At 46.2% G+C, this 27,879-nt stretch overlaps 3 protein-coding genes across 4 annotated transcripts; 1 reads left to right on the top strand and 2 right to left on the bottom strand.

Annotated features, from left to right (window-relative positions):
- Positions 1 to 1,176: 1,176 nt before the first annotated feature.
- Positions 1,177 to 10,295, bottom strand: ECD (ecdysoneless cell cycle regulator). The gene is made up of 13 exons (XM_032695484.1): positions 9,949 to 10,295; positions 9,252 to 9,369; positions 8,835 to 8,922; positions 7,997 to 8,175; positions 7,158 to 7,353; positions 6,167 to 6,295; positions 5,887 to 6,012; positions 5,385 to 5,470; positions 4,505 to 4,611; positions 3,950 to 4,127; positions 3,411 to 3,478; positions 3,114 to 3,334; positions 1,177 to 2,607 (listed from the first exon to the last, which is right to left on the bottom strand). The coding sequence occupies exons 1-13, from the start codon at positions 10,160 to 10,162 to the stop codon at positions 2,389 to 2,391; spliced, it is 1,929 nt and encodes a 642-aa protein (XP_032551375.1). The 5' UTR covers positions 10,163 to 10,295; the 3' UTR covers positions 1,177 to 2,388.
- FAM149B1 (family with sequence similarity 149 member B1) lies at positions 10,269 to 24,478 on the top strand. 2 transcript variants are annotated; one of them, XM_032695485.1, is made up of 15 exons: positions 10,269 to 10,373; positions 11,600 to 11,704; positions 11,821 to 11,932; positions 12,865 to 13,007; positions 13,644 to 13,763; positions 14,340 to 14,510; positions 15,454 to 15,641; positions 15,914 to 16,044; positions 16,580 to 16,633; positions 17,058 to 17,170; positions 17,484 to 17,678; positions 18,560 to 18,686; positions 19,011 to 19,136; positions 19,600 to 19,681; positions 20,819 to 24,478. In XM_032695485.1, the coding sequence occupies exons 1-15, from the start codon at positions 10,339 to 10,341 to the stop codon at positions 20,890 to 20,892; spliced, it is 1,776 nt and encodes a 591-aa protein (XP_032551376.1). In that variant the 5' UTR covers positions 10,269 to 10,338; the 3' UTR covers positions 20,893 to 24,478. The 2 variants fall into 2 exon arrangements, with proteins under 2 accessions (XP_032551376.1, XP_032551377.1); XM_032695486.1 differs by lacking the exon at positions 16,580 to 16,633.
- DNAJC9 (DnaJ heat shock protein family (Hsp40) member C9) lies at positions 23,005 to 26,425 on the bottom strand. Its single transcript, XM_032695488.1, has 5 exons — positions 26,197 to 26,425; positions 25,016 to 25,153; positions 24,635 to 24,889; positions 23,873 to 23,956; positions 23,005 to 23,470 (listed from the first exon to the last, which is right to left on the bottom strand). Exons 1-5 carry the CDS (start codon positions 26,374 to 26,376, stop codon positions 23,351 to 23,353), a joined length of 777 nt encoding a protein of 258 aa, XP_032551379.1. The 5' UTR covers positions 26,377 to 26,425; the 3' UTR covers positions 23,005 to 23,350.
- Between the last annotated feature and the right edge of the window lie 1,454 nt (positions 26,426 to 27,879).

Below are 27,879 nucleotides of genomic sequence, written 5' to 3'. Positions count from 1 at the left end.
GAATATAATGAAAACTTTGATAGCAATCCGTTGAAAGGGAACCACGCTGCACTTGTCTTCCCTAATTAATTCCATCAGGCCTCCCTCACCAAAAACACTCCCAAAATTAAAAGCAGAGATGCCTCATATGTTACTTCAAAGCAGTGAAGGGGCAGCATGGAAATGCTTATCCTTCAAGAGCAAACTCTCCTGTGAGCGATTCCAGAGCCTTGAAGGCCTTCACTGTGAGGCTGGTAAACAAATGTAAATAGCTGGAACAGAAACCACAGTCTCACTGATGGAGAACTGAGATTATCCAAGCACCAAGAACAGCTGAAGTGCTTCCAAAAGAGCAGCTTTGTTCTGAACATTAGTTGAGAAGTTTTCTTCACATACTACAACAGGAAAGTCTCCTTCCATCTGTTTCGACCTTTTGTGTAGTACCAGAGAGTGGAATGTGATCATCTTCTTGAAACTCAATTATTTTTACAGTATCTAACTCTGATTTAAGTACTCATCAGTGGAGAATTTTCTAAGTACCTTCCCTGCTCAGACATAAGCCCTTTTCAAGGCTCAGGTACATCTGTTTTCCACGACTAACCACTGGCTCTCCGTGTCTGCTGGATCCCAGAAGTCCTGTTAGCCCGAATGTTCCAGTGTAATTTGTCTAACTGGATCTGCAGCCCACCTTGAACTTTAGCAGCATCCTTCCCATTCTTGTTGTCCATCTCTAACCCCTATCCCATTTGTCAGCATTCTCCCCGAGCTGCCGACAAACTCAGTGACACGACATCAGCAGAGGACAGATGTGGAGGCAGCACATCCAACCCTTCAACCACATTCATTCCACGTTTCACGTGCAGAATCTCCAGTATTTATCTTATACTGGAGCATTTTACCAGCTTTTTGTCATTTGCAAAAGAAAGCAAACATTTGGAAAAGGAGAAACCCAGGGGCACAGGTCAGCAGAAGCTGGGAAGCCAAGCAGCCACTGTACCTTGTGGAGGTCCTGAATTTCAGTGAAACTATGCCAAGCTGTGCCAGAATTTTCCATGCATTGGTTGTCATGGCAGTCAGGCACAAACTCAGCATCCAGCAAGTGTCCAAGCCCTACATGGAAACAACTTATGCTACATTCTGCTTTGGCAATTAAAATAATGCCAACACTTGACATTAAAAAAAATAAAATATATTAAGCCAAAGAATTCAACTAATTGTATTCCAATATTTAGACCAGTAATAACATTAATAATAATAATTCAGTCCTCTAAAAGCAATCATGTTTCAGGATCAGTCAGGCTTTTGTATCACTGAATACTATGTTTGAAAAAACCCAACACACAAACAAACAACAAACAAAAACTCAACCAACGAGCTTCTCTTCTACCAGTTCAGGCACTTGATTAATTGTTGAATTAAAACAAACAAACAGCTTGATTCAGACTTGGCAGGACTCTGTTCTTACTGCCTGCAAATCAAGAAATTTAATTCAAATGGATCTTGTTAAAGTCGTCATATCTAGAATAGATTTCTGATTGCATGTGAGAGCAACACACTGCACACGCCTTTCAGCTACATTTTCACTGGAAAACAAACCTAAACTGTTCAGCTCACACAGCTCACACACAGCTACTGCTGGCATGATGCCAACATCCAGCAATAATGGAATTCAGAAAATGCCCAATTGTGAAAATGCTTTAACTCCAAGAAGCTCTGATGCTGCACTGAGGAAGTCCTGCATACCTTCAAAGGAAAAGAAAAAAACATCTCCAGTCGTCAAGTTGTATTTCTGCTTTTACTGAAATAAACTCAAAAAATACTTCTAGCCAATATTTACATATTTGATCCAATTACTCTGCAAACCCTCCTGGTTAATAAGGTCCAGACTCTTACAGTAATTATCAGAAGTTCTTACAATGAAGCACTGTGCTCTTGGGAAGGATCAAATGTCTGCTGAACACTTAACCAGCGTTCCCAAGTCCATGAGATGTTCCTGTAACACAGTATTTCCCCAGCTGCCCCTGAAGGCAGCAGCATTTTCAGAACACAAACTGCTTTCCAGATACTGAAACCACCCAGTAACAGGTAAAAGGGCATTTTATAATGATGGCAGATCGGATCATTGGTTTGAAAAATCCAAGACAGGTTTTGTAATAAAAGTCTCATTCAGGTCCCAACATCATTTCTCAGTTTTCTGTGTTAGCACTGGAAAGCTCTGATTTCCACCTTAGCATCCAAACAGAAGGCTTTTGCAGGTAGATTCGCTTTGCATCTCTAAAGTCACACACAATGCATAAAACGCCCTAAGTTAAAACCTTTTGTGTCTTCTTCCACATCCTGCTGGTCTGTCTGTGCTTCATTTGTCCACCAGTTGTGTCTTCTCAGTTAATGCAGTCTCTCATGTGCTGCTCAACTGCCCGAGCCACAGCGATCTGTGTTCTCAGGTAAATACACTCCCATGCTCTGTAAAATGTTGGAGGTGGGTCCTGCCAGGCCAGCCTGAGCACTGTAGGATTCCAGCAGGTTGGCTACCAGGTTCATATCCACATCAACTGGTGCCAAATCCGGGTCTTCAGCTCCACAGCCAGGGCCAGCACGCTCAGATGGAGCTGCTTTAACAGAACTTGCCTACAGCAAGTACAAAGTGAAAGTTTTATCAAACTGCATAAACAGATTAACAAAAAAAACAAAAAAAAGAAAAACCGCGGGGGAAAAGAAATAAGGAAACAATTCTGCAGCCAACAAAGTCCAGCACATTCCACAGTCCTGACAGACAGGAATTTAGCCACCAAATGCTCATGCCAGCTAAAAATCATCACTGTCCACTACACACTCTGAGTTCCAAGGGAAGGACAGAAAGTGTTGCTGAGTCCTGGCTCAGCTTCCTATGGGAGCAAACTACTACAGGAACTCACAAGTTAAGCTGCAGCTGCTCGCCTCACTACTGAAAACAGGGAATGAAATTAAGTCTTGGAAAAGAGGTGCAAGTTAAAGCTTAAAATGCACTATCATGGTGCAACCACAACAGCATGCTTTGCTTGCACGTGGGAAGGTTTTTGATCAGCACATTTCCACTTTCCTACTAAAGCTCTCAAAACTCCCATGCTACAAACTGGAGCTCAAGGCATACTCACCCCTTTCTTTTGGGTGGTGAAACTTTTCCCAACATTGGTCTGTGCCAGCTCACGGTCCATCTGATCCATGTATGACTTGAGGCTGCCTATGAGCTCATCAGGTGATACCTTCTGGTCTTGCCCTTCATTTCCAGCACCTGAGTCTTCATCTTCCTCGTCTGAGAAACCAAACTCCTCCTCTTCATCCAGATCATCAGAATCCAGCTCCTCTGAGTCTGCCCCTAGGTATTATTTTGTGTCAGTACAGACAGCAAACACGTCAGCAGTGATTTGTTTCAAACAAAGAAGCAATCTCACCTAAAATTCTGTCTAAGGCTTTTGTAAAAGAATCTACGTCAAAGGTGACGTGGGATTCGTCAGATGACCTGAAACAGAAAAGCATTTTTAAATAAATAAAGCTTTTATGCCTGCCTAAGCCCAACATGGGCATAATGGCACAGTGATTTCTGTCAAGCCCAGATTAAAGTTGGGACATTTGAACTGAAGGTCTCAGAAGTGAACAGAAGTTTGAAGCCTCTGTGGGTTAGAAACTAAACAGTGGGTGGAGGAATTCCTGGCATGAAAAAGAAAAATTTTAAAGACCACAAAGCCAAACTAAGTAAGAGAGTGGCAGAAAATAGCTCAGCTTCCAGCATTTTTACCTGCACCAGTGCTGGAGTGGTCACCAAGCTGGTTTAAGAGCAACTCCATATATTCACTATTCCCACAGGTTTGCTGCAGGCCTCTGCCAAGCAGAACACTTTCAAACCCTGATTCTCTACATCCCAGAATCAACCAAAGGGCTGCAGCACAGTGAAACTCCCTACACCTGACACCAAACTCCAAACCACCCCTACCATGGCATTTCTGCTCCTTCGTGTGTGGACACTTTGGACACAAAGGCCTTCATGCTCTCAGCAACTGCTTCCAAGTCGTATTTCTGCTCTTCCTCGTTTGCGGAAGGAAGGGACTCATTTCCTGCCTCCTTCAGCATCTGATCCAGAGCATCTGGTGTAATATCCAGCCAGCTGTCATCTGAAGGAACACAGGACAGATCTGTTACTCAAACCACACAGCTGAGAGCACTGCTACCATTTGGCAGCTTGTTTTTGCACTGGTAAGTTTTTGGGCTGCCTCTGGGTCACGTAAGGCAGTGAGAGGCTGAGGAGAGCTGGGAATTCATTTCACTGCTTTAACACTCTGCTTTGCATGAAGCTTCAAACTAGTCACAGAGAATCCTTCTGCCACCAAATGAAGGAAGAAAGACTTATGCTTCAAAGGGAGAGCCAATCCAATATTTAGTCTGAATGAAAGTTGGATTGGCTCTCCCTTTATAGCCATGAACATTCCCTCTCTCCCCCCACAAATAATCATGTGATAGGAATAATCCCCCCTTCCCCAGTCCAGCTCACCATCCTCTGGAGGAAGACAAGCTGCTTCTCTCTCAAATTCCTTCAAATCAATGGGTGTTGTCTGTAGCAACGCCAAGATTTCATCCCCTGGGCTCACTTCAACAGAGCTAGAAGGGAAAAAAAAAAATCAATTTATTGAAATGGATTCAATGGCATCACAAGCTTTACATTCAGGTTTTCACTCAAATTCTCCATTTTCACTTCTGGGCAAACCTGTCAAAAGCTAAGTGAGTCTGGGGGAAGTACCAGAATACTACACATAGTATTTGCCAAAACAAGACACAGTCAGTTGCTGTAATTTGTAGTTGATGGCTCCAAAGCCCACTTCTTGTGTTTCCTTTTCTTTATATTTATTTTGCCTTGGTAAATATGAAGATTGCCAGATCCCAAACAGCACAGACTGGAAACTCAAAAAACTAACAGTCCAGATATTATGAGCTGGCAAACCCTCAGCTATTTTTGTAATGATTTGTTTCTTGGATTTGATCTTTTGGAGCGATGTACAGCCAGCTGCCTGTCTTGAGTAGAGGAGACAGATTACTGCAGATTTATTATTCACTGGGACTGCTTTTCAATGAAACTTTTATACACTTTCCATAGTCAACCAAGCAAATAATGCTTGTCAGTCACCTCTTAACCCACTTGGAAGAGCTTAACACTTTACAAAACCAAGATAAATAGTTACCCAGGCAAAAACCTCTACTAGTAGCAAGTATTCTAGAGGAATACTGCTCCCAGCCAGAGCACCACAGCACTGTACACTGGCAAATGTACAATGGGGAAACGGGGTCAGGTTTTCTGTAACAGGAACTTGAGAAGGTAAGTTAAAAGTGTTTGCAGGCACTGTGTATGATACTCATGAATTTCAAGTAGCTCTTACCTTTCTGGAGTGGTAACAGATTGCTGGAAATAATCCTCTGCCATATGCAAGAGTTCTGAGTACTTAGCAGACCCTTCCATTTCTCCCTGTCACAAGGATGAGCACACACACACACAAAATTACACTTACACGGGCCCACAGAGATTTCTGGTGTTAGGTATGGATCATTAGGAACACTGAATTCTAGAGGCACGCAAATGAAAGGTAAAGCAGTGAAATCAGACTTCACACAACCATATTGTGATTTCCTTCATTCAAGTGTATCTCTCCCCTTTATTCAGATGAATGAATTCGTCCACAAATCCTGCTTTTTCCTTGATCATTTCCAAAATAAATTAATTTCAAACGGGGAACAAACTGCATGTAGCACGTTTAAAGACATCAATTCATTTTCCTTAGAAAGAAGCATTAGATTTCCTGCCCTGCTGCAACTACTTACACAAGTTCAAGAGCTAAAACATTTTTATTGGAATGTTTATAAGACACAGACACACAACTTCACCTTGAAATAATCCTTTTCCTTCAGGCTCCGGAGGAATCTCTCCCACAGGGGACCACTGAGCACATTTCTCTTGGAATTAGGAGAGACTTTACTGCTCTTGGAGCACAAAATTTCAAAGCCATGAGCCTGTATGAGAGATGCAAAAACAAGGAGGTTCTCAAGGTGTAGCAAACTTTGCTCACAGTTTTCTGGACGAGCAGGCAACTTAAAAAGCAAAGAGTCATTCCCTGGACATACACAAACAGGCAAACTAAGCACAAAATGCATAAGAAATCCTCACCAGCTTCATGCCCAGCTCGTGGGCTCTGTACTGAGGGTGAGCTGGGGCGGGCAGCGCGTATCCACTGCGTCTGTCTGGAACAAACTTCTGCTGTGCCAGCTGGGCATACAGACACCGTGTGAAGGTAACCTGGAACAGCCAGAGCACAACAAAACCACTCACTGCAGCGTGACTGCGTCGGGTACAGGCAGCAACTTTCCACCAGGCTCATCTAAATCGTGTTTTAAGGCACCAGCATTACAGACAATACCTGAGACCGCATTCAAACACATCCTAGGTATGTTTTTCCAAGATATGTTGCTTTTCAGGTCTTACAAAGTATATTCCAAGTTGACATCTCTAAACAGACATGAGCTTCCATCAGTCTAAATACATTAGAAAAGACCCTAAGTATTCAGTATTCACACCAACAAGGTGTATTTGGAGAAACTGCAAGGGCTTTTTTCTGTTAATGAAACCAAAGCTGAGATTTCAGGAACAGTCTAGAAATCTAAAGTTTGACTGCAAAGCTTCTTTTCAGGAGTCTAGGGGTATAACGATGTCAGAAAATGTATCAGATACGACACAACGCTCATGAAACACTTCATAAAGTGTGTGAGCACAGCTGACAAGCTGAGAAGCCTTGGCATGAACAGCTGGGGGTAGTTAGCAGCAACTCCTGTTGGCTGGCAGTGCTGTCAAACTGCTCTGATTACAGAAGGGGATCAGTTTATTCAGCAAGCATTTCAGCAGAGGGACTATTAGCACCACCTCCCATTTCAGAAACATTTACCTCCTGCTTAGCCCTTTGAAAGCCCAGCTGTGTCAACGTGAAGGCACACCAGCTATTAATGTAACGAACTGGAAGTTATTAAAAGTTCATTTAAAAAAAAAAAATAAACAAACCAGAAAACATCCTGTTGCAAAAACCAAACGCACATATTTACACCACTGCCCACAGAGCCCCTGCCAGCCACAGAAGTGAGCTGCCAGGTTGATCTGGGTCACTGACCACGGTCATCACGCGCTGGTCCGCAGGGAAGGTCCGGAAAGGGCGGCGACAGGCCCGTAGATCCGCCGGGTCCCGCAGGTAGAAGGCCTGGACTGCGGCGGCCACCAGGGACGGGCGCTGCCGCAGCACCGCCGCGATGCCCGCCGGCACGTAACACCGGGCTCGGTGCAAGCAGGCCTGGAGCTTCTCAGGATACCTTGTGTCACACAACAGCCACAGAGTCAGCCTACTGCCAGCCCAAACCACGCCTTTGTCACTGTCAGTCCCATTTTCACTGCAATATTAACCCGTGTTATCCCGCAGCTAAAACTCGCCTGGAATGGCTGCTTCTGTAACAGATGTGATATCCCACACACATACACATTAATGCCCACATTGGTGAGGCACTGAGAACTGAACTAACGCATTCAGCTGTACACTGGCCTTCACCACACCCAGTGTGGAAGTCATCTGGCTCACACCGTTGCAAAAAATAATGGGCAGTGCCGTGATGCTCTGAAAAATATGCTGGTTCTACATTTTAGTTCAAATCCTCTTTTTCCTCCTGCAAAGGAGGAAAGGCTCACAGAACTCTGAGATTTTTCAGCACAGGAAGGATGGGAAGGAAGAATAACTTGTCATTGCCAGGTGTGGAGTCATGAACCAGTTTCAGAGCCCCCAGATCACAGTCTACAGGACACTGATCCCCCTCTTCCCAAGAATGCCACAGGAAAACCTCTAGCTGGTGGTTTCTGGAAAGGAATCGACTTTATCACATCTATCAGGGAAATCTTTAAACCCTAGACAGCCCAGAATCAAGACTTACTGTGGCAGAGGACCAAAATAAAACACCCACATACCCATCAATGCGTTTATACACGGCAGCTCTGATGGGCTCTGCAGCCAGGAACTCCTCAGAACGGGTGGATAACAGTGCCAGTGCCTCTGAGATTGTTGGACAGGGAGCAGACAGGTCCCATTCCTGCTCCCCAGTCTCTGCCAGCGGAATGATGTGCAGCTCTCCTTTGTAAAAGAACACCTGGCAGAGGGGAACGTTCCCATCACAACAGGCACACACACTGAGCTATGGGAAACTTAATTTCATGTACAAAATGCATTTGTTTGAACACAGGGAATACTGCAGTACAAATAAATAATATGGGAAGCAGTATAATTTAAAAATGGCATTTGAGATGCTAGTGACCACGACCCAAACAGTGAATAAAAACCCTTATTTTAACTTCAAAAAGTTTGGTCAAATGTATCTTGTTTCCTTAATAACAGTAATACCAAAAGTTTCCCTTCAACCAGAGATTTGCTTCAGGAGAATCAGCATAACCTAATTGTTGAAAAATTCGCTACACACTCACTCTACATAACATTCTGCAGGAGCACAGGGATCCAAATCAAGTGTGAGGAGTTCCCAGTTGTTAAATCTCTCATTCAACAACCACAGCAAGCACAAAGCAGCTCATTAAAACCAAAAATGAAAAGAGACTGTACTAAAAAAACCCCATGCTGTTGATTAAAACAAGTCTTGAGCCCTGAGTAGAAGTTTATTCACTAGTAAGGGACAGATAGCACTCCGGATTTTCAGAGGCAGTCAGACCACTTGGCTAGAGCTGCAAGAGAAGATTCCAGCTGCTACATAAAAGGCCACCCTGAGCCACTTGCCAAATGTACAGAAGTTTTACTCACCCTGTTTTCACTGTTCTCAGGATTCAGCCACTTTGGGAGAAAATCAGCTGCTTCTATCAGGAGAAACTCTCCATCGTTGTCATCGATCCTGGCCAAGGAGAAATGGGTTTCTTAAAAGGGAAAGCCTTGCAGAGCACAGTAACATGCTCAGAAATCCACGTCTGCTGGGTTTCTTTTTAATACTCATAGAATCATAGAATGGCTTAGGTTGGAAGGGACCTTAAAGATCATCTGGTTCCAACACCCTGCCATGGGCAGGGACACCTTCCACTAGACCAGTATAATCAGAGTCCCCACGCAGCCTGGCCTTGAACGCCTCCAGGGATGGGCAATGTTAAGACAGGACCTTCAGAGTGAAGGCACTACCCCTTCACACCCCTCCTGAAATTCTGGGCACCTCGGCAGGACCTGCCCTACCTGGCTGCCAGCCCCGGGAAGTCCCTGGTGATCTCCCGGACCAGGTAGACGATGAACCACTCGTCCTCCACGTTGTCCCCGAACAGGGTGGTGCCGCCGATGTGCGCCGGGATCTCACCTGCAGAGACAGGAGAGGTGGCTCAGCAACCCCATTCCCAGGAACTGCCCAGAGACGGTGTGTGTCCCTCACTGGAGATACTCCAGAGCAACCCCATTCCCAGGAACTGCCCAGAGACGGTGTGTGTCCCTCACTGGAGATACTCCAGAGCAACCCCATTCCCAGGAACTGCCCAGAGACGGTGTGTGTCCCTCACTGGGGATATTCCAGAGCCGTCTGGACACACTCCTGTGCCGTGTGCTCTGGGACGGCCCTGCCGGAGCAGCGAGGTTGGACCAGATGCCCCACTGTGGTCCCTTCCAGCCTGGCCCGTTCTGGGGATTCTGTGAACCCGCCGGGTCCCTCTTACAAACTCCTGGATACACCTGACAGGCCTGGCCGGGGCCCCCTTCATACACCGGCTCCCCTTCACACACCGGCTCCCCCCTCACACACCGGCTCCCCCCTCACACACCGGCTCCCCCCTCACACACCGGCTCCCCCCTCACACACCGGCACCCCCCTCACACACCGGGTCCCCCTCGCACATCGACACCCCCCTCACACACCGGCTCCCCCCGGTCCCGCTCCCGGGCTCACCCCTGGCCGGCTCGTAGCGCAGGCGGAACGGCTGCCGGTGCCACACGTAGGCGGCCAGGAGCGGGGCGAGCCGCACCAGGGCCGCCTCAGCGCAGCGCCGCAGCAGCTCCTGCCCGCCGGGGCCCGGCGCGAACAGGCGGTACCGCACCGCGTCCTCGGGCAGCGCGGGCCGCCCGAGCGCCTCCATCGCAGCAGATCGCCCGAGCGCTTCCATCTAAGCAGATCGCCCGAGCGCTTCCATCTAACCAGATCGCCCGAGCGCCTCCATCGCAGCAGATCGCCCGAGCGCTTCCATCTAAGCAGATCGCCCGAGCGCCTCCATCGCGGCGCGGCCGCGCTCCGCCCCCGCGGGAGGAGCGGCGCGATGGCGGCGGGGCGGCGGCGCTGAGGATGATATCGCGATACGCGCGCAAACCGGTGCAGCCGTGAGTGGCCCCGCTTCCCCGGCCCCCATCGCCATCCCGGCCCTGCTCCCCCTCCCCATCCCCATCCCCATCCCGGCCCCGCTCCCGGCCCCACCGCCCGCGCTCCCCCGGCCGCAGACAGGGCCCCGCGAGGGCCCGGCCGCCGCCTGTGTCCCCCCGCGGTCCCCCCGTTTTAAATCCCTGCTCTGCCCTTCCTGGTGTCCCTGGCCCAAGAGCAGCGTCGGTTCTGACTGACTTGGTTGCTTTTTGTCCTGTTTGATTTAATTTAATTCGCCTCCGGGGACAGCGACATTGTCTCTGCGCTCAGGGAGCTGCAGCGCAATTCACAACGTTTTTAGTTTAAAGGAAGACGTTTCAAAGTGAAGACCCTGCTTATAATATATAACTATTCTTAAATATAGTACTATAACGACAGTTCTGATACCTTAAATGTAAACCTTCGGTAACAATAATTTTGGGTCAGTTCTGACCCAATTGATATGTTGGCCTTTTTTTTTTTTATGTATTTGTATTAAACGAACGTGTATTTAATTGTATTTCATTTGTATTGAACAAATATATCCATTTTGGAAGTTAGTGACTGATCTACAGCCTTTTTATGTTTAATTCTGCCATTTCTGGCCAGCAGAGAAATGACAGTTCTCTGTTTAAGCCTCATTCAGCTGCTGTTTGAGACAGGGCTTCTGCCCTGCACTGGTACTTGTTGTCTCCAATTAATGCTACTTTTCTTGTGTCTCTCTCTTTGACATCCAAAGTTTGACAAAATGAAAAACTACCAAAAATTATTCCTCCCAACTTGCCAGTGCATGTTTCATAGAATCACAGAATCATTAAGGCTGTAAAAGCCCTCTAAGATCAAGTCCAACCATTAACTCAGCACCACCGTGTTCATCACTAAACTAAACCATGCACTCAAGTGCCACATCCACATCCTTTTAAACGTGTCTAGGGACAGTGACTCCACCAAGGCCTGTTCCAATGCCTGAGCACCCTCTCCACGAAGAAACTTTTCCTAATATCCAACCTGAACCTCCCCTGGTGCGACTTGAGGCCGTTTTCTCTGGTCCTTACCTAAAGCCTTAGTGACAAGAATTAGCCTTCTAATAACAACAGATGCATGCACATTCCTTGAAAAGCAGAAAAGAAAAACCTGTTAAACTTCTTGGGAACTCTGCAAACATTTATTCTTGCGAGTAACTTGTCAAGTTCTGCTGCTTTTTTTTCAGACAAGGACTCCCAAAACATGCCCTGAGGCATCACCCCCTGCCAGAGCCAGGAGTTCAGGTGTGCTCAACCACAGCCAGGGCTGAAAACCACGGCCACGTCTCCAGGTACTGTGGGCACATCTCTCCCAGAGCTGTTCTGATACAGCCAGGCTTTGTTTGCTGACACACTGCATTTGTCGTTGTTTATTTTTTGCCCATTGTTTATTTTGTGTGGGTTTCAGGGAGTCAGAAATCCGGAGGGAATCAGCTGATCATGGGAATCCAGGGCCTGCCAGTGAGAGCTGTGCTGACACCTCCACGGAGGACAGCTCAGTCTTCTCTTGGGGCTATGATGTGAGTAGAACATATCATCCAAGCCAAACCTGCCACAGTGAGGAGACAACCATGGCAAAGACATTTCAGGATAAAAATGAGGATTGGATCTGTTAATGAATCATGATAGTGATTATAAAAAGAACGTATTTTTTTCTTTCTCCCAGTTCAGAACACATTAGGCTCATATTATTCAATTAGTACGGTGTACTTCCATCTAAAATTTTGGAAAAGCAAATAATTTATTGCATAACTGTATCTACAAATACTGTTAGTGTGGAATCCCAAACATGACTGGATGATTTTCAGGTACTTGGTGTGAGTTTATCAAACTTCTGCACACTTGCTTCTCAAAATACTGTAAGCTCCTAAACATAATTTTAATTTAGAAATTGTTGTTTTATTTTCCATCTACCAAAGCCCAGTGTGCTGTTGCTTTCTTGTGAGATAGAGCTGTTTAGATTTAAATGACCCCAGAACTGACCTCATTTTCTGGCTACATGAGCACATGTAACAAAGGTCCTGACCATCCCTCACTTTCACTGTTTCCCACCAGTCTGCATTGCCTTTTGTTTTGTTGTTGTCTGTTGCAAGCCACAGATTTTCCATTGCATCAGAATATCACTGAATTTTATCCTTCCTGTTCTGATTTATGTAAATTCCTATATCTTGTAACTTAATGTAATAACACGGATATTTCAAAATGTTTTAGTAGTTTATCTGCCGTGTCAATGTAAGCTTTTTATGTGGCCACCTTCAGTCTTGGCAGCAGGGGGGAAATGATCATCTCTGGGAGGAAATGGTTTAAAGTTAAAATCCTTCTATGCAGTCCTGTTAAGCTTTAAACAAATAGTTGTCTTTTTCAATTACATGAAGGAAAAATCAATTAACACCCCACCCTGCAGATGCAAATACTGTTCACTAGGTATTTACTGGATAACTTCCCTTTCCAGGAATTTGATAAAGCTGCCACACAACAAGTTCAGCAGATGTTCAGACAAATTGATGAGCTTCTCTATGAGCAGAAAGAAAATGTGCATGTGGAAGGACTGTGGGAGGAATGTCAGCAGTGGACATCCAGCTTTCCTCATCTCAGGTATTTTATGGACAGTCTAATGCCAATCCCCTCACAAAAAGGGTAGGGATGGACACAGTTGCTTTTAAAACATGAGTAGCAGGGTGGGTTTATGCACTTATGGAGTAGAGAGAAATAAAAAGATCACTCTGGTCATTAAAATAAACAGTCTGTTACCTCACATTTGGTTCCCTGACAGAGGTTTATGGCTAATTTGCAGCTGATTTGGCCTTAACATAGCAGAGTTCTCTTAGAAAATTGGGGTTTGCTCTGTTAAGCAGAGCAGATTTTGTTGTGGTGGAGCTATAAGCTTAAAATCGTGTAAAAACCCTCCTCCCCTAGTTCAGCAGTCCTTATGGCTGTCTGAAAACTTACATTTTAAATCTTCATTACGTGCACTTGGAACAGTTTTGTCCATATTCATAAGTTTTACAGTTAGCAGAGCATTAAAAAAAAAAAAAAAAACAGGCCAGATTTTCTTGGTGTATTTACCTGGCTCAAAGCAACCTGTACCAGGGAAAACAACTGAACCAACCACCAGGAAAACTGCACAGCTCCCCAGAAGAGCTCTTAGGGTGTGCTGCTGCTCTGACACACTTCAGTAACCTCCCTTCCAGCACCTCCTGATGTGTGTCCCCTTTGCTTGTGCCCCGGCAGGGTTGTAGGGAGGCAGGTGGTGGTGCCCACGGATGAAGGGTATGGATGGTTCTCCAGTTCCCCTGCGGGCAGTTGGGCTCCCTCAGGTGTAAGTTCACCTCCAGAGCAGGATGCTGATGAGTAAGTACCTGTGGAGAGCCCGGGCTGCACCGAGGTGGGAGGGTCACTTTGTTCTCTGCAGGGAACAAGCAGCTTTGTCCTCTGCTGCTTAAAAATGTGCAGCCCTGACTCCTTCCTGTCCGGCTGAGTTTTGAGCACAGCACACTTTATTTTCCTTTTTAACTGAAAATAGTACATTCAGAGCAGCAAGACTACGTAGCCGTGCTCGTTGCTGACCACCTTGAGCTGGTCAGTAAATAGAAATATCTTTGCTGCTGCTGACTGCTTAAGGATGTGTATGTTTTGTAGCTGGTTTTATTGCTAATCATCTGTTAAATTTGTATAGAACATCAAAAATACAAAGCACTGCGTTAGTACTATTATGATTTAATGTTTCAAAATGCTCTCTGATCTTTTTTCCCTGAAGTTTCAAGTTCCTTAGCAAGAATTAAAAAATATCCAAAGCAACAGTTTTTACTGTAATGAATAATTTGTTGGTCTCCCTTGGCCTTAAGTACCATGCTGTCTCTCAGTTATTTGAAGTGGAATTAATAACTTATTTTCATTTCTGCTTTCTGACAACTGTCACCTGTTCAGATTTAGTGTTTTTGGCAAGAAGGTCCCTCTTTTTGTTACTCCTGCTCACAAAAAGGCCGACCCTTCCAAGCCTCCGACCTTGTGTTCCTCAGAGAGTGACGAAGGGGAAGAGGAAATAATTCTCTCCGAAGGCATAGTGGAGGAATATTTGGCATTTGACTGCAGAGATGTGTAGGTATTGAATATTAAGACAGCAACTAGTACCAGTGGCCTGGGGTTCCTGCTGTATTTGATGAGTTTATTTTTTTTTAATACTTTTTCCCTAGAGAACTTTCAAAGGCCTGAAGTTACCAGGGAACAGAGAATTCTCCCTGCTCTTTTCCTAGGACAGTTTATTATTTTTTCTGAAATTTTTTGTCATCTTTCATACCATCCCTTTTTGTGCCTGGTTTGAATAGTTCATTCCATCGTAACTAAGAGCTTGCATATTTCATAAAACTTGTTTAAACACCATTTATTTTTTATATTGAGTCAAATTCATTGTTGTTTGTTACGCTGCTTTGGTTTTGTACTGTTATTTTGGGTGGAATTGTACCTTTTCCAGATTTTTCAGTGGTAATTTAAGAACTAAGAGTGGATTTGATGCTCTCCAGGAAACAATTACCACTTTTTTTTATCTTTTTATCCCTTTACTTTATCCCACCCAACAATATGAACATATGGCCTGGGTAGGGACTCTGGAGGGTATACTGTCAGTTCCTAACTACTTAATTGGTTTTAATAATTAAAGACACTTAAGCTGCATGGACCATTCAATTTAAATTGTTACTTGTCTTGCTTTGACCAGGCCAGAGAGACATTGCTGCAGGAAATAATATCATCTCTTGTCTTCAGCATTCTGTAGTGGCATTAGATATGGAGCTTGACAATGTGATGAAGAAACATCACTGCAACTATTAATACTTACTTTTAAATAGGACTTTGATCTTATTGGTAAATAATGAATTATTTGTGAAGTATCATTTAAGAGTCATTCTGTACAGGGAAACCAGGGTGTGCAGCAACAGGTGGTTGTCTCAGGCATTTCTTATTCAGGTTGGTGGGAGAGCTAAAAACAAGTGCAGGAGACAAAGGCACTGTGTTTGTGGTACAGGCAGTGCTTACATTTTCACAGGGAGGAGGAGCTGCACGAGAGGAAGAGGGGCCTGTCCTCTGGCAGACGGAAACTGGGCTTTCCTCCCGTCTCCCCGTATTCCTGCACCAAGGATTCCGTGCTCACCTTCGTGTTTGATGACGTGTGGAGTGAGGTCCTGGGCTGCATGGAGCAGCTGATCTGCAGGCACTGGGAAGGGTCAGCCTCTGGTGAGGATCACAGCTCAGGTGAAGGCTGAAAAGGGGGTTTCAGTGAGTGGATTTTGCAAGGAGGCAGTGGGGGAGAGATGTACTGGGGGATGATCTCTGCAGTGGGAATAAGAAGGTAACGTTGTTGACAGTGTGAGATATGCCTTCAAAAGATTTAGCAGAACTTACCATCCAAGAGGACTCTCTCTCTAAACATTTGGATTCGTAGCACTGTCCACGACTAGCAGTGCCAACAGCCTGAATTGACAGGAACTCTCTGTTGCTTTGCACAGATGATGAGAAAAATATCATAACAGTGGAAACACTCAGGACAGGTGCCAGAAGCCCTTTGCAGCTCGATCCTCTGCCAGCCTTGTTACCTCGTGTGCCACACGCGAAAATGCCCTCGGTGACCTCAAATCTAGTAAGTATTTTTAGCCCCTGCTTTGTGGAGGGATGAATCAATACAGTGTTACTTCAGCAAACACACTGCAGGACGTCAGTCCCTGGGTTGTGTTTAGGTACAGAACGAGTTTGGACTTTGTGGGAATGCTGACTGTCCTTTCTAACACTTAAGTCCTTTTACTACTCAGTTGCAAGTTTTAATTCCTACTTCTCTCTTTAAAACTTAGTGTTTTATATATGTATAGGACAACCATGTTGAATAATGATGTAGTTTTTTCTATACTCAATGAGATTGAGGACTCTGTGTGTGGGATCCTGTTCTCACCAACACCTTTCATCAGGCAAGAGGGGACAAATCCCAGTGCAGCTCTAAACCAGCTTTTTTTCTCAGACACTGATTTTAACTGCATAATCTGCTTTGGATGATCTGCTCCTGGAGTGGTGAGCACCAAAGTGTTACCTGTTTATTCCGTTTTAATTCAACTCTGTCCTTATTTCTCTCTCCTTTATTTCTACCCCTGCCTGTTCCTCGTGTTCCCTTACTGTGTGTGTAGTGCCCAAAACCCAGATGTGGCCGCAAAAGCAAAAAGAGAAGAAAAACACCTCAAGTATGTATCCTGGAGGGATTAAAGCTCTGCTATTTTATCTTTTCTGTTGTTTTGGTGGGTGGAATTTGATGTTTTTCCAGATCAGTCTGTATTTGCAGATACAAAATGTGAACACGCACTCAAAATTAGCTTTGTAAAACTTCAGATTATAGTAATTGTTGGAAGATCCTGTCATGCAAGTGAGCTGCTCAGTTGGAAAATATGAAGTGTTAGGATACATTTTCTAACCACTACCATTTGCAAAAAAAAAAAAAAAAAAAGGACTGCTAAGATGCTTGTCTTAGATGGAGAAATAATATAAAACTGAGCATATATCTGGATGTCATGGAAGAAATTAGTGACTTTTCTCCAAAATTATATACAAAATCTGTAAGTGTATCTCTGCCAAGCAGTAATTTACTTACTATTTTTTTTAAAATTTCAGGTCAGTCTCTCTCAAGGGTCAAGTAGTGGCTCTCAGCATAATCTGAATGGCTTGATGGTGATCCACGGGATCCAGTTACACCAAAGGAACCTGCCTGTAGTGGAGAAAACACTGTAAGAGTTACACATCATCTGTTGTAAATAAAGTAGAGCGTTCTCACAGTGAGAGGGATTCAGCCCAAACCTCTGTGAGATAAATTGTGAGAAAGCTCTTCTCAATTATTTCCCTGCTTGTTTGCGTGTTTATTTGTCCTCTGTGAGAAATGAAGTGTTAGGATACAGTGAAACAGTATTATAGATTATGTAGTTCTGTTAAACATGCAAACACATCGTTTCTGCCCGTGTATTTATGATTAATGCCACGCGTGGGCGAGTGCTTTGGGGACGGGGCCACGCTGACCATCTCCCTGTCGGTCTGTTTTGTCAGGGACCTGGATGACAGACGGCCGGGTTCCAGCTCCATCCTCTCCATCAGAACGTGGCCAAATCGTGCTCTGGAGCTCAGCACATCCTCCCTGTCCCGCTCCACGAGGAGGAGGAACCCCCCGCCCCGGACCCTGCACCCCATCTCGGGCAGCCAGCCCCGCACCGGGACCCCGCGCTCCGGGGACGCGGCACGGCTGTACGTCCCACCCGCCCCTCCTGCAGGCTAACAGAGAGCCCAGCTGGCACCAAAACAGGCAGATGGGCAGGAGGAACACTGGGTTAAAGAAATGAGCTGCCCCTTAAAGCACAGCTGCCCCCAGAAAGCTGAGGGGCTAAGGCTGGTGGTCACCGTGCTGCGATTCACTGAATCACAGACGCACAGAGGTGGTTTGGCACCTCAGTCTGCCCAGTACCAGCAAAGTCAACACCACCATCTCTTTCTTCTTTTTTTCTGGAGCCTGTTTGCAAGATGAATTTAAAAGTCTACAGTTTTTGGAGGAGAAACTGCACGTTGTTGTCCTAGCCCAGGCTGGGCTGTAAAGATGTTAAAATAGGTTATCTGACTGACCAAAGTGCTCTTAAGGAACTCAGTGAACCCCTCAGTCACAGATAAAACATCTTATTTTGCACATTTACAGGGAGCACAGGGTATCAAGAAACAATGCAGGCTTTGATATACCTCTGTATTCCATGTGTTGTAAATCGATGTAGTTTCCTTTCAGTTTTGTAGTTTATGTATAAACTCACTGAGCCTGTTATTTTCTTGTCACGTAGTGTTTAGAGACTAATTCCTTGTCCTTCCACAACTGATGTTTCTAATTCCAGTATTTTATGCTTCTGTTCCCTTTCCTCAGGCTTCAATCAGTCTAACAAATACTAACATCTCACCTTTATTACCATATATTTTTAAATGTAGAGAGCACTAGGAAAGTGTTTTTAAAATGTTTTCAAGCTTTTCTAAGGTGTTCTTACAGAACAGTCAACTCCAGAAGGCCAAACAAGGTGACAGTATTATCCCTTTCCTCGTGCCAAACATATAAACTGTATTTTTTTTCTCTTTTCACTGGTGCTTTTCAGTCTGACTGCACAGGAGCAGCTGACCTCCCCCTCCCCAGTGCTTCTGAACCGAAATCACCCCCTACCCCCTATTGCCACCTCCAGCGTGGCAGAGCGTGGGAGCACCACAGGATCCCAGAGGCAAATGGTAAAGGAAACAATTCCATTTTATTACTGAATAGTCTAAAGTTGTAATCACTGCTGATCAAACTGCCAAGCCCCAAAGTCCCAAATTATTTGTTACCCTGTGACAGCAAGTCAAATGGATGCACAAAAACTGTCACAGCAGTTTTGACTAACAACATCACCCACAGTTGCCTGCTTAATTCTCATTCATGCCAGAACGTTTTCCTCCTTGTAACTAGATTGCAAAATGATTCATGTGGAAAATTAGCTTTAATTCCTAGGCTGAGGATTGCCAGTGTGCTGCTGCAGTGAGAAAAAGCCATAACTGTGTTACCCTTCCCTGCAGAAACCTCGAGGGAGCTCAAGTCGTGCTCACAGTGTAACGACACAAGAAGATGCTCACCAGCAGCTCCAGGAGCAGCTCCTCCTGCCTGATCCTTTCTCCAGGCCTAACACAACCAACACGTCCTTGGTAAAGCATGGCAAATTACACCACATCATCCTTAATTACCGCATAGAGTGCTTGGTGAATTAACACTAATCAATGCCCAGTCTGTTTCAGTATCAAGCAATAAGCACCCACTCTACTGATATCTTGTCCGATCCAGCAAATTGTTTTTTATCTAAGCTTTAAAAGCTACAATTTCAGCAATAGCTTTTAAATAGCTGCTTGATTCAACATCCTTGACTCAGCAGTTGTGAGAGCACACAATTTCTAAAGTCTGTTTTGAAACAGAACAATTTTTCCAGAATGTCTTTAACCGGTCCAGTGATTATTCCAAATAAGCGTTAGAAAAATATATTTTCTACACCTAAAGTTGATTTAATCCTCCTCAAAGCTTTACTTAGGCCTTTACAGCATCTTGCCAACTAGGCAAATAGTTTGTAGCTGCGTTGTAATCTTGCTGTTTACATTTTTTCCCCTGCCTTCTCAGCCAGATTCCCAGCGCCGCCGTTCCTGCACCGTTATGGATCACAGTAATCAATCCTGGACAAGCAGAGCATCAGCAGGTTCAGGTATGTTCCTCAGGCACAGGATTCAGTAAGATCAAGCCAGGGGTAGGCTTTTGGGACAGGGATGCACTTCCTGCAGGGATACATTCCTCCAGGTAACTGCTTCGGGGAGGTTTTTCAAAGTTCTGTTCGTGTCTTTAATTTCCCATTACACAGGTTTTATCCTGGCTGTATCCCACTCTATTCCAGAGTATGGCTGGGTGCAGTTTGGGTTTGGTTTTTTATTACCACCAAGTATTTAAAATCACTTGAGGAAGCTTAATGTAATCTGCCCCAGTGCCTCTCAGTGTCAAAGTGAAAAGCAGGAGTTGCCAACTTCAACAGAAACAGCAGCATCTACTTTATGCCCAAGGGGTTTTTCCTTCTGCTCAACTATGCAACTGAAAAAAATTGCATTATGTCCAAAAGAAACTAATTTGCACTGTATCTGGAAGGGGTTCTACTAGATCTGTACTAGATATGTATTAGATCAAGTCAAAATATATTGGAAAGACAGGAACTGTACCAGTACAATTCACATGCATCCTCTGAAATCAGAGCTGCTTGTACTGTGTCACTCCTTATGGGGCTGTCAGGATCTCCCACAGAAAAATATGCTGACAGATAGGATTGAGGCTGCAACAGTGAATGGAAGCTGCAAAGGTTAAGGCAGCAAGTAAATGAATGATTATTAGAGCATGTGAGGGGTCTTTCAGCTTGTTTAATAGCTGAATGGCCTCCTACCACTAATATAAGTGGTACAAGAGGCAATTTGAGTTTAAAAAAGGCACTAAACAGAAGTAATTTGTTTTTAAACCAGCAAGGAGGGGCTCCTGCTGAAATTAAAATAAATATCTCCTCCCCCCATCAAAAAAAGCAAGATGAGTTTTATGACTGCTGTATTAACAAAAAAAGAAAAATTAAATTGGCAGAACTTTATAGTCTTGAATACTTGATGAAATATCAAGGCATACAGTAGTTCCCTACGATGCAGCAACTTGGCAAGCACAAACTTTGCCCCTTTTGGAAGTTATAAATAATGCATTAGAATAAAGAGACTAAAAAAAGGCATTTTAATTTGAAGCTAAGGGAGATGCATTTGGTACTTAGTTTGAATACCTTTCAGAAGTCTTGAAGCTGTCCATGATCTCTGTTTCTTAGGTCTCCTCCCACGTGGTTCTGTGAAAGGCCACAGTCGAAGTGGATCAGGCACAAAAAGCAAACAGGTGTTCTGAGGTGCCATGGGGAAGTGTCCAATCCATCCATCCATCCGTCCATCAGCCCATCTCTGCAGAGTCATCAACCACCTCTCATTCCCAGCAAGGTCAACGTTGTTTACAGAGAGTTTTCAAACACCCTTCCTCACAAATAGTTATTTTTATATAAACCTAAGCAGCAGCTGCCAAAGATTAGAAGGGGTACACTTAAACATTCCATTTTCTACCAGTAGAGAAAGTGATACTCCAGTGGAAGGGTGAAGATACTCCAGGAAAGCCTAACTCCTAGGAAATCCAGCAAACACTCAGTCACTGCTGTGTTCCTGTGAGGTTCGTGATGGGTCCATGTCCTTACAAGGCAGGTACTGCAGAACCTGCTCATTTTTCCAGTAGCTCCACAGAAGGTTGCCCAGGCCTTCCACAGAAGTAGTAATGTAAATTTTTTTAAGCTGTATTTATATATTCAAATACGTTTAAAGCAATATTGTACTAGGAAAAGCAAGCACTGCACTCGATTCTGCTTCTACAACCCAGCTTAGGCAAGGGCTGGATCCTGCAGCAGTTGCAGCAGGTATCTGGACACAGGTGTGTAGGACTAAGGCAGCCAAGCAGGTGAACTGACAGCTCCACAGGTAGCAACCACTGCCTCCTCCCGAGTTATTTAACCTTACACCTCTTCCTCAGTGACTGAAGAAGGGTTAGCAGCCAACAAGAAGCCTCTAACTACAAGCAGTTTCACACACTACTGCAAGAAAATACACTTGTCTTCCTGGTGAGATATTTTATGGTGATTTCAGAGAATGGCTCAGTCTCTCCCTTTCTAAAATACCTGTAATTACACAAGATTTCTGCTCTCCCCAAGCCACAGATGCACTGGAGCTTTTAGCAGCTGTGTCTGCCCCGTGTGACAGACCTGGAGGAGGTGTTTGCTGCAGCTGCCCTTGTGGCTCCAGATAAGACAAAAAACCCCATGAAGTACAGGCTTCTCAAAACAAGGGGTTAGTTGAAAGTCTTGCTCCCAAACAGACCAAAGTGTAAAAACAAGGTGAGGATAATCACTGGCTGTACTCAAACAAACTCAGGACACTGCACAAAAACAGTTGTTCCTTTCTAGTCCTATTAAAGAGCACTTCTTTTCCTAATTTCCTTATTGTTCTTCAAATTACTCTTCATAATGGAAAAAAACTTGTCAGTGTTCTTTAGGAAGTATCTCCCCTATCTCCCCACTCCAAGTTATGTTACCTACAGAGCAGCTAATAATTTTTAATCAATAATGAAGATCTTGAGTCCAGTTGATCCAAGCATGCTTTCATCAAAAACAGGGAACTGTGCAAATGTAACTGGGTTAACTTGCCTTTGCATTTCTAGAAGGTAAAAAAAAAAGAGCAGCTCTGATCTCAATCTAAACCTCTCAAATTTGCAGAGAGAGAACCTGATGCTAACCAGAGGCCTCTACTCACCAAAGCATTTCAAAATACAATTTTTCTGAACACCTGGGACTGCTGGAATAATGTACAGTGTGTCAGTTCTGTCAGGCAAACTGCAGATAAGCATCCCATTTGTATCCATGCCATTCCTCAGGGACAAAGTGAGTTTTCTGTAGCACAAGAGTTACAAAAACAGACAAACTTGAATAGACTGCTGGTAACATAATGTAGTGTTTTATAGCCTAGAGGAGTCAGTGTGTTTAAATAAAAAAGTGAAGCAGTCTCCTCCTAAGGCCCATCTCGTGTTTTCTGTACAGATGGTTGACACCAGAGACTGATCCTGGGCTGTTATTTATTTATTCTGTGTAACAAAAGTAACCTTTAAGCCCTGTGTTATCCAACACAATGATATGCTGTACTCTCTCAGAATCAGGGTAATTTTTAGGAGCAGGCAAGTAAAGGGGAACAGAGTGACCCTCTACCTCTGGCTTCCCCCCAGGAAGCTCCCTGAATGCTGGTGTTGAAGCAATGAGGGCCTTCAAAGTGCTCACCTCGTGGCTCCTAAGCCTTTGAAAAATGATCCTGCAAATGGAAGTGTGCAGGATTTACTTGACTGAAATCAGGAGAATCAACACAATCAGTCTGTTTGGAACAGCTACTTAGAAAACAAGCAGAGAGAACTGGGGAAGCAACAGCACAGAACTCTGAAAAAAAACCTTCTCATTTATTAAATCTGCAATTTTCCAAACTATATAAAACTACTGGAATATCTGAAAAACACCTGTTGAGCTGATGTGCAAAGACCTTTAAAAACAGCAGGAGGCTCGTTAGGGAAGAACTGTGTGAACAGCACACGTGGATCTCAACTGAAGAGCACCCAAAGGGTTTGAAGCAGTAGCACAGGAATGCTTTGTCTGCCTTGTCATGCCTCCCAGTCACAGCCAGTCAGTGCACACAGCCCAGAACAGGAGCCCAGAAACAATCCCAAGTTCTCCCAAATCCACGTTTCCATACAAAATGAAACCCGGTACTTCAGCCTACATCGTTCCTTATGTCTTCCTCTTCTTGGCTGCAGTTTTCTTTCCTCCTTTCTTGGCATTATTCCCATATTTTGCTTCCAGCTGGGCAAAGAAGTCATCCATTTCCCTTTCTCGATCCTTGCTTCGGCGCTGGGGAGGGGGAAAAGAAAACCAACCAAATTCAAAGCTTCTGTAACTTCCCAATACAGGTTATTCTGTTGAAGCCTGATAGCTACATAAAATCTTGGAATATATTGAGCGGGGAATACAATCTACAGAAAGTTTAGTACCATTACTGACACTCCCTGTCTAACTGCCTGCAAATAGAAATTAAATATTTTGAATGCACGTGGAATAACTTTGTTAATTTTTAAAGAGACACAGGCAATAAAATCCATACCATACTCTGTTAATTAAAGTACATGGTTAGCATTAAGGTTTTAACCTCAGGAACTCAGAAGAGTTGCAAGGATCCAAAATCAAAGATGCTCAGGGAAAACACAATTATAAGCCAGTAACATAATTATCTGCAACAAACAGAAAGAGCCTTACTTGAATCAGCGCTTGCAAGTCATTTTCTTCACCAAGGCCCAGTTCATCTTTAGTCTTTTTTGCCTCTTTAGCTTCTTTTTCTGCCTGAAAAAGCAAACAAGGTTTTTTTAAAAAAAGTATTTTGCATGTTATCTGACAAAGTCTTACAGGAGTTACCAAAAGCTTTTTTTTTTTTCTTTTTGGCATCTGTGTACAAAGAGCTGCAAGGAATCACAAAGGGTTTCCAAGTTTGGCCACAGATGAGGACTCAGGCAAAGGTTCCATCATTTAGCAGAGAGGGAAGTTTTTCTGCTCCTTCACAATGTTGAAGGTGATGTTTGTCCCTGTTCCCCTGTCTATATCTTTTTTGCCTTAGCAGATCCTACATTAAGTGAAAGGTTACTATGATGTGCATGTAACACTCTACAAGTGTTTGGATAAGAGTCTATCTAGTCCAGAACAGTTTCACACCTGCCAAAAGTCAAGTAATATGTATTTTCACCAGTTGTTGTTGTTTTTTTTGTTAACTCCAACAACTCACAGCTTTGTAGATAAATGCAGGGACATGTGTAATAAGCCATTGTGTATAATAATGAAATAAAAGAAAGGAAAAAACTGTTTCCCAGCAATTTGGGGTGGGCTGTGATGAACACAGGTGAGCAAATGTGAACGCTGAGCAAGGTGTGGAACTCGGCAATCCCGGGACAAACCTCTCGGGAACAGCGTCGTTTATTTCTGCCGAGGGAGATAAAAAGGTTGTGGTAAACAACTGACACAACCTACCCGCCTTCTCCTGGACATCTTTTTCTGCTTTGACTCCCTCACGAAGGCCTGGTAGGACGGGAGCTCCCCAGAGTCGATGGCTCGCTCGATCATTGCCTGGATCCTCGGCTCGTCCGTGTAGTCCACGCACATCACGGACTGCATGATCCGATTCATGTCACCCTTGAAGTTCAGGTACGCTGCCTTCACATCCTCCAGCTCTTCCTCTGAGTTTTTGTAGCTGTTCTGGAAGTCCTCGATGTCTTTTACGGTGAGCTGGAGCAAAGAGATTACATGAGTAACTCCACGAGGTACAGGACTTGCTCACCAGAAGGATTTAAGAGAGAATACATAAAAAAAGAAACACTGGAGGGTTTTTCCGGCTCCCAGTGCCGCTCTCACCTTGAAGAGCAGCTGCCAGTACTCCAGCCAGTCCCTGTCTCCCTGCAGCACCTCAGCATCCTCATCCACCGTGCCGGTCTCGTCGTACAGGGCACGTTGTTTGGCGTCGCTCAGCACCGCGTACACCTTGCCCAGGATCTGCGGGACGGGGGGGGCTGGTCATTGAGGGGACAGTCACTGGGGGGCATCGGTCACTCGGGGGAGTGGCTGGTCAGTCACTGGGGAGCAGGTGATCTGTCACTTGGGGGCAGGCAGTGGGTCAGTCACTGGGGAGTGGGTGATCTGTCACTTGGGGGCAGGCAGTGGGTCAGTCACTGGGGAGTGGGTGATCTGTCACTTGGGGGCAGGCAGTGGGTCAGTCACTGGGGAGCAGGTGATCTGTCACTTGGGGGCAGGCAGTGGGTCAGTCACTGGGGAGCAGGTGATCTGTCACTTGGGGGCAGGCAGTGGGTCAGTCACTAGGGAGTGGGTGATCTGTCACTTGGGGGCAGGCAGTGGGTCAGTCACTGGGGAGCAGGTGATCTGTCACTTGGGGGCAGGCAGTGGGTCAGTCACTAGGGAGTGGGTGATCTGTCACTTGGGGGCAGGCAGTGGGTCAGTCACTAGGGAGTGGGTGATCCGTCACTCGGGGGCAGGCAGTGGGTCAGTCACTTGGGGAGCAGGTGATCTGTCACTCGGGGGCAGGCAGTGGGTCGGTCTCTTGGGGGGCAGCAGGTGGGGGAGCGGTGGGTCGGTCACTCGGGATTGGTGGGTCAGTCACTTGGGGGGCAGTGGGGCAACTGCCTAGGGGGTGGTAGGGTGGTCACTCCGGAGAAAGTCAGTGGGTCAGTCACCCGGGAGGGTGGTGGTCAGTCGGGGACAGTCTGTCAGTCACTCGGGAGTCCGTGGGCTGGTCACTCAGTTCGGGTGGCAGGTCAGTCATGGGGGGGGGCAGTGGGTCGGTCCCTTGAGGGAGGGGTGGGTCAGTCACTCGGGGTCGGTCACCTATGGGGTGGTGGGTCAGCCACGGGAGCGGGAAAGTGGGTCCTTCCCTTGCTGGAGTGGTGGGTCAGTCACTCGGGGGGGGTCGGTGGGTCGGTCACTCGTGGGGCGGTGGGGTGGTCACCCGGGGGTCGGTGGATCGGTCACCCGGGGTGTCCCGCCCGCTTTCCCGCCTTCCCGCCGCCGCCTCCCGCGCTCACCTGGAAGCGGCGCGTGGCCTCCTCCTTCTGCTCGGCCGGGACGCGGTCGGGGTGCAGGCGCAGCGAGGCGCGGTGGTACCCGCGGCGGATCTCCTGCGGGGACGCCTCCCGCCGCACGCCCAGCGCGCCGTACAGGTCCGCCGTGCCGAACACGGCCTCGCACTGCTGCGGCAGCGCCATCCCGCCGCGCCGGGACCGCCGCCGCACAGCCCGATCCGCCCACCCCAGGCCCGCGCTGAGGAGCGGCGGCTGCGCCGGGCGGGACCGACGAGGGGCGGGGCCGCCATCTTGAGGGGCGGCTGAGGGGCGGTGCCGCTGAGGGGAGGGGCCGCCATGTTGGCGGGAGGCGGCGGGGCCGCGGCGGCGCCGCGGAGGGGCGGCGGTGGGGCCGCCGGGGCGAGGGGAGGCCGAGGGGCTGCCTCGCTGAGGGGACGCGGCGGCGGCGGCGGCAGTGGGGCGGCGGCGGCGCCTCTGAGGGGCGGCCGAGGGGCCGCGGCGCCGAGGGGAGGCGGAAGGGTCGCCATGACGCGGGGCGGTGCCGCCATGATGAGGGGAGGTGGCTGAGGGGCGTCCCCGCCCCGTGGAGCCCTCGGGTTGGGGGTAGGGATGGGGATGGGAGTGAGCCCTTTGCGGTGGGTCAGCGTTCATGACCTGCTGGAGCCGCTCGGCGGAGCGGGGTGGGATGGAGCGAGGCGCAGCGTTCGCGGCGTGTTCGGGTGCCCTCGGAGCCGCCGGTGAGCGGAGCCCCCGGCCCGTGCCCGCCGCGTGCGAGCGACGGCCCGGAGCGCCTGGGTGCAGTTACCGCCAGGGAAACGGGGAAAAGGGGCTCCCGCTCGGCCCCGCTGTAAAACAAGCACCTTTGCTGGCTCTTTGGAGTGTTGAGGTCCTGGCAAAGGTGCCCCATCCCTGGAAGTGTCCAAGGTCAGGTTGGACGGGGCTTGGAGCAACCTGGGATAGTGGAAGGTTGACACTTCACACATTTTTTTCCTTCCAGGCTGTGCCCTATGTGACAACAGGAAAGTGTTTGTACATATCCAAAAAAACCCTCACGAGCTCTATAATTAAATGCCACACAAGCAGCATACGCACATTGAATGGTTCAGAGAGGCAGAAGCTTAAAATAAAAGTTGTTATTTTACATTTCTTGTGACTGTTGAAATGTAGAACGTTTCACTCCGGATACCACGGAGGGAATAAACCCCAGCATCATCACCTCAGATTTCAGCTCTGGGTTAGAGAATGCAGACAGTAACATTGTAGAACATTCATAAAAATATCTAAAAAGTTAATTTAAAAATACCTTTGTAAGGTATTATTTGTTTATAAGGCATTATTATTTATAAAGCATTATAAATATATTATAAAAGCTGTTGTCCAACATTACTGGAGAGCTCTGCTGGTGTCAGTGTTCACTTCGTTAAGTGGTTGTAATAATAATAATAATAATAATAATAATAGTATAAGAATAAAAATAAATATTAAAATATATCTCAATATGTATAATAAGCATATAATAATTATTATAATAGTAGCTCAGTGTAAATAATCACCTGCAGTGATCATTTCAGCCGGTTCTGACACCGACCCCTCCCTTACCAGATCACCTCTTCTTCACGCACTTTCCACATTTCAATGCTAACGCCGCCTACAGCACTAACGCCGCACGAGAAAGACACAGTAACA

Source organism: Chiroxiphia lanceolata, chromosome 8 (assembly GCF_009829145.1).
Source record: "Chiroxiphia lanceolata isolate bChiLan1 chromosome 8, bChiLan1.pri, whole genome shotgun sequence".
NCBI classification, from domain to species: domain Eukaryota; kingdom Metazoa; phylum Chordata; class Aves; order Passeriformes; family Pipridae; genus Chiroxiphia; species Chiroxiphia lanceolata.
Note: the sequence above shows the minus strand (reverse complement) of the source record. Positions and strands in the feature narration are given on the sequence as shown.

Excerpts from the sequence above, each read along its gene's own strand:
- ECD (XM_032695484.1), bottom strand. The coding sequence starts at position 10,162 with ATGGAAGCGCTCGGGCGATCTGCTGCGATGGAGGCGCTCGGGCGGCCC. Across the intron at positions 7,354-7,996 it reads GTGTATAAACGCATTGATGG|GTATCCTGAGAAGCTCCAGG; the intron begins GTATGTGGGTGT and ends GTGTGACACAAG. Across the intron at positions 3,479-3,949 it reads GAAGGAGCAGAAATGCCATG|GTCATCTGACGAATCCCACG; the intron begins GTAGGGGTGGTT and ends TTTCTGTTTCAG.
- FAM149B1 (XM_032695485.1), top strand. The coding sequence starts at position 10,339 with ATGATATCGCGATACGCGCGCAAACCGGTGCAGCC. Across the intron at positions 15,642-15,913 it reads CTGGGAAGGGTCAGCCTCTG|ATGATGAGAAAAATATCATA; the intron begins GTGAGGATCACA and ends TGCTTTGCACAG. Across the intron at positions 17,171-17,483 it reads CCTGTAGTGGAGAAAACACT|GGACCTGGATGACAGACGGC; the intron begins GTAAGAGTTACA and ends CTGTTTTGTCAG.
- DNAJC9 (XM_032695488.1), bottom strand. The coding sequence starts at position 26,376 with ATGGCGCTGCCGCAGCAGTGCGAGGCCGTGTTCGGCACGGCGGACCTG. Across the intron at positions 23,957-24,634 it reads AGATGTCCAGGAGAAGGCGG|GCAGAAAAAGAAGCTAAAGA; the intron begins GTAGGTTGTGTC and ends TTGCTTTTTCAG. Across the intron at positions 23,471-23,872 it reads ACTTGCAAGCGCTGATTCAA|CGCCGAAGCAAGGATCGAGA; the intron begins GTAAGGCTCTTT and ends CCCCCTCCCCAG.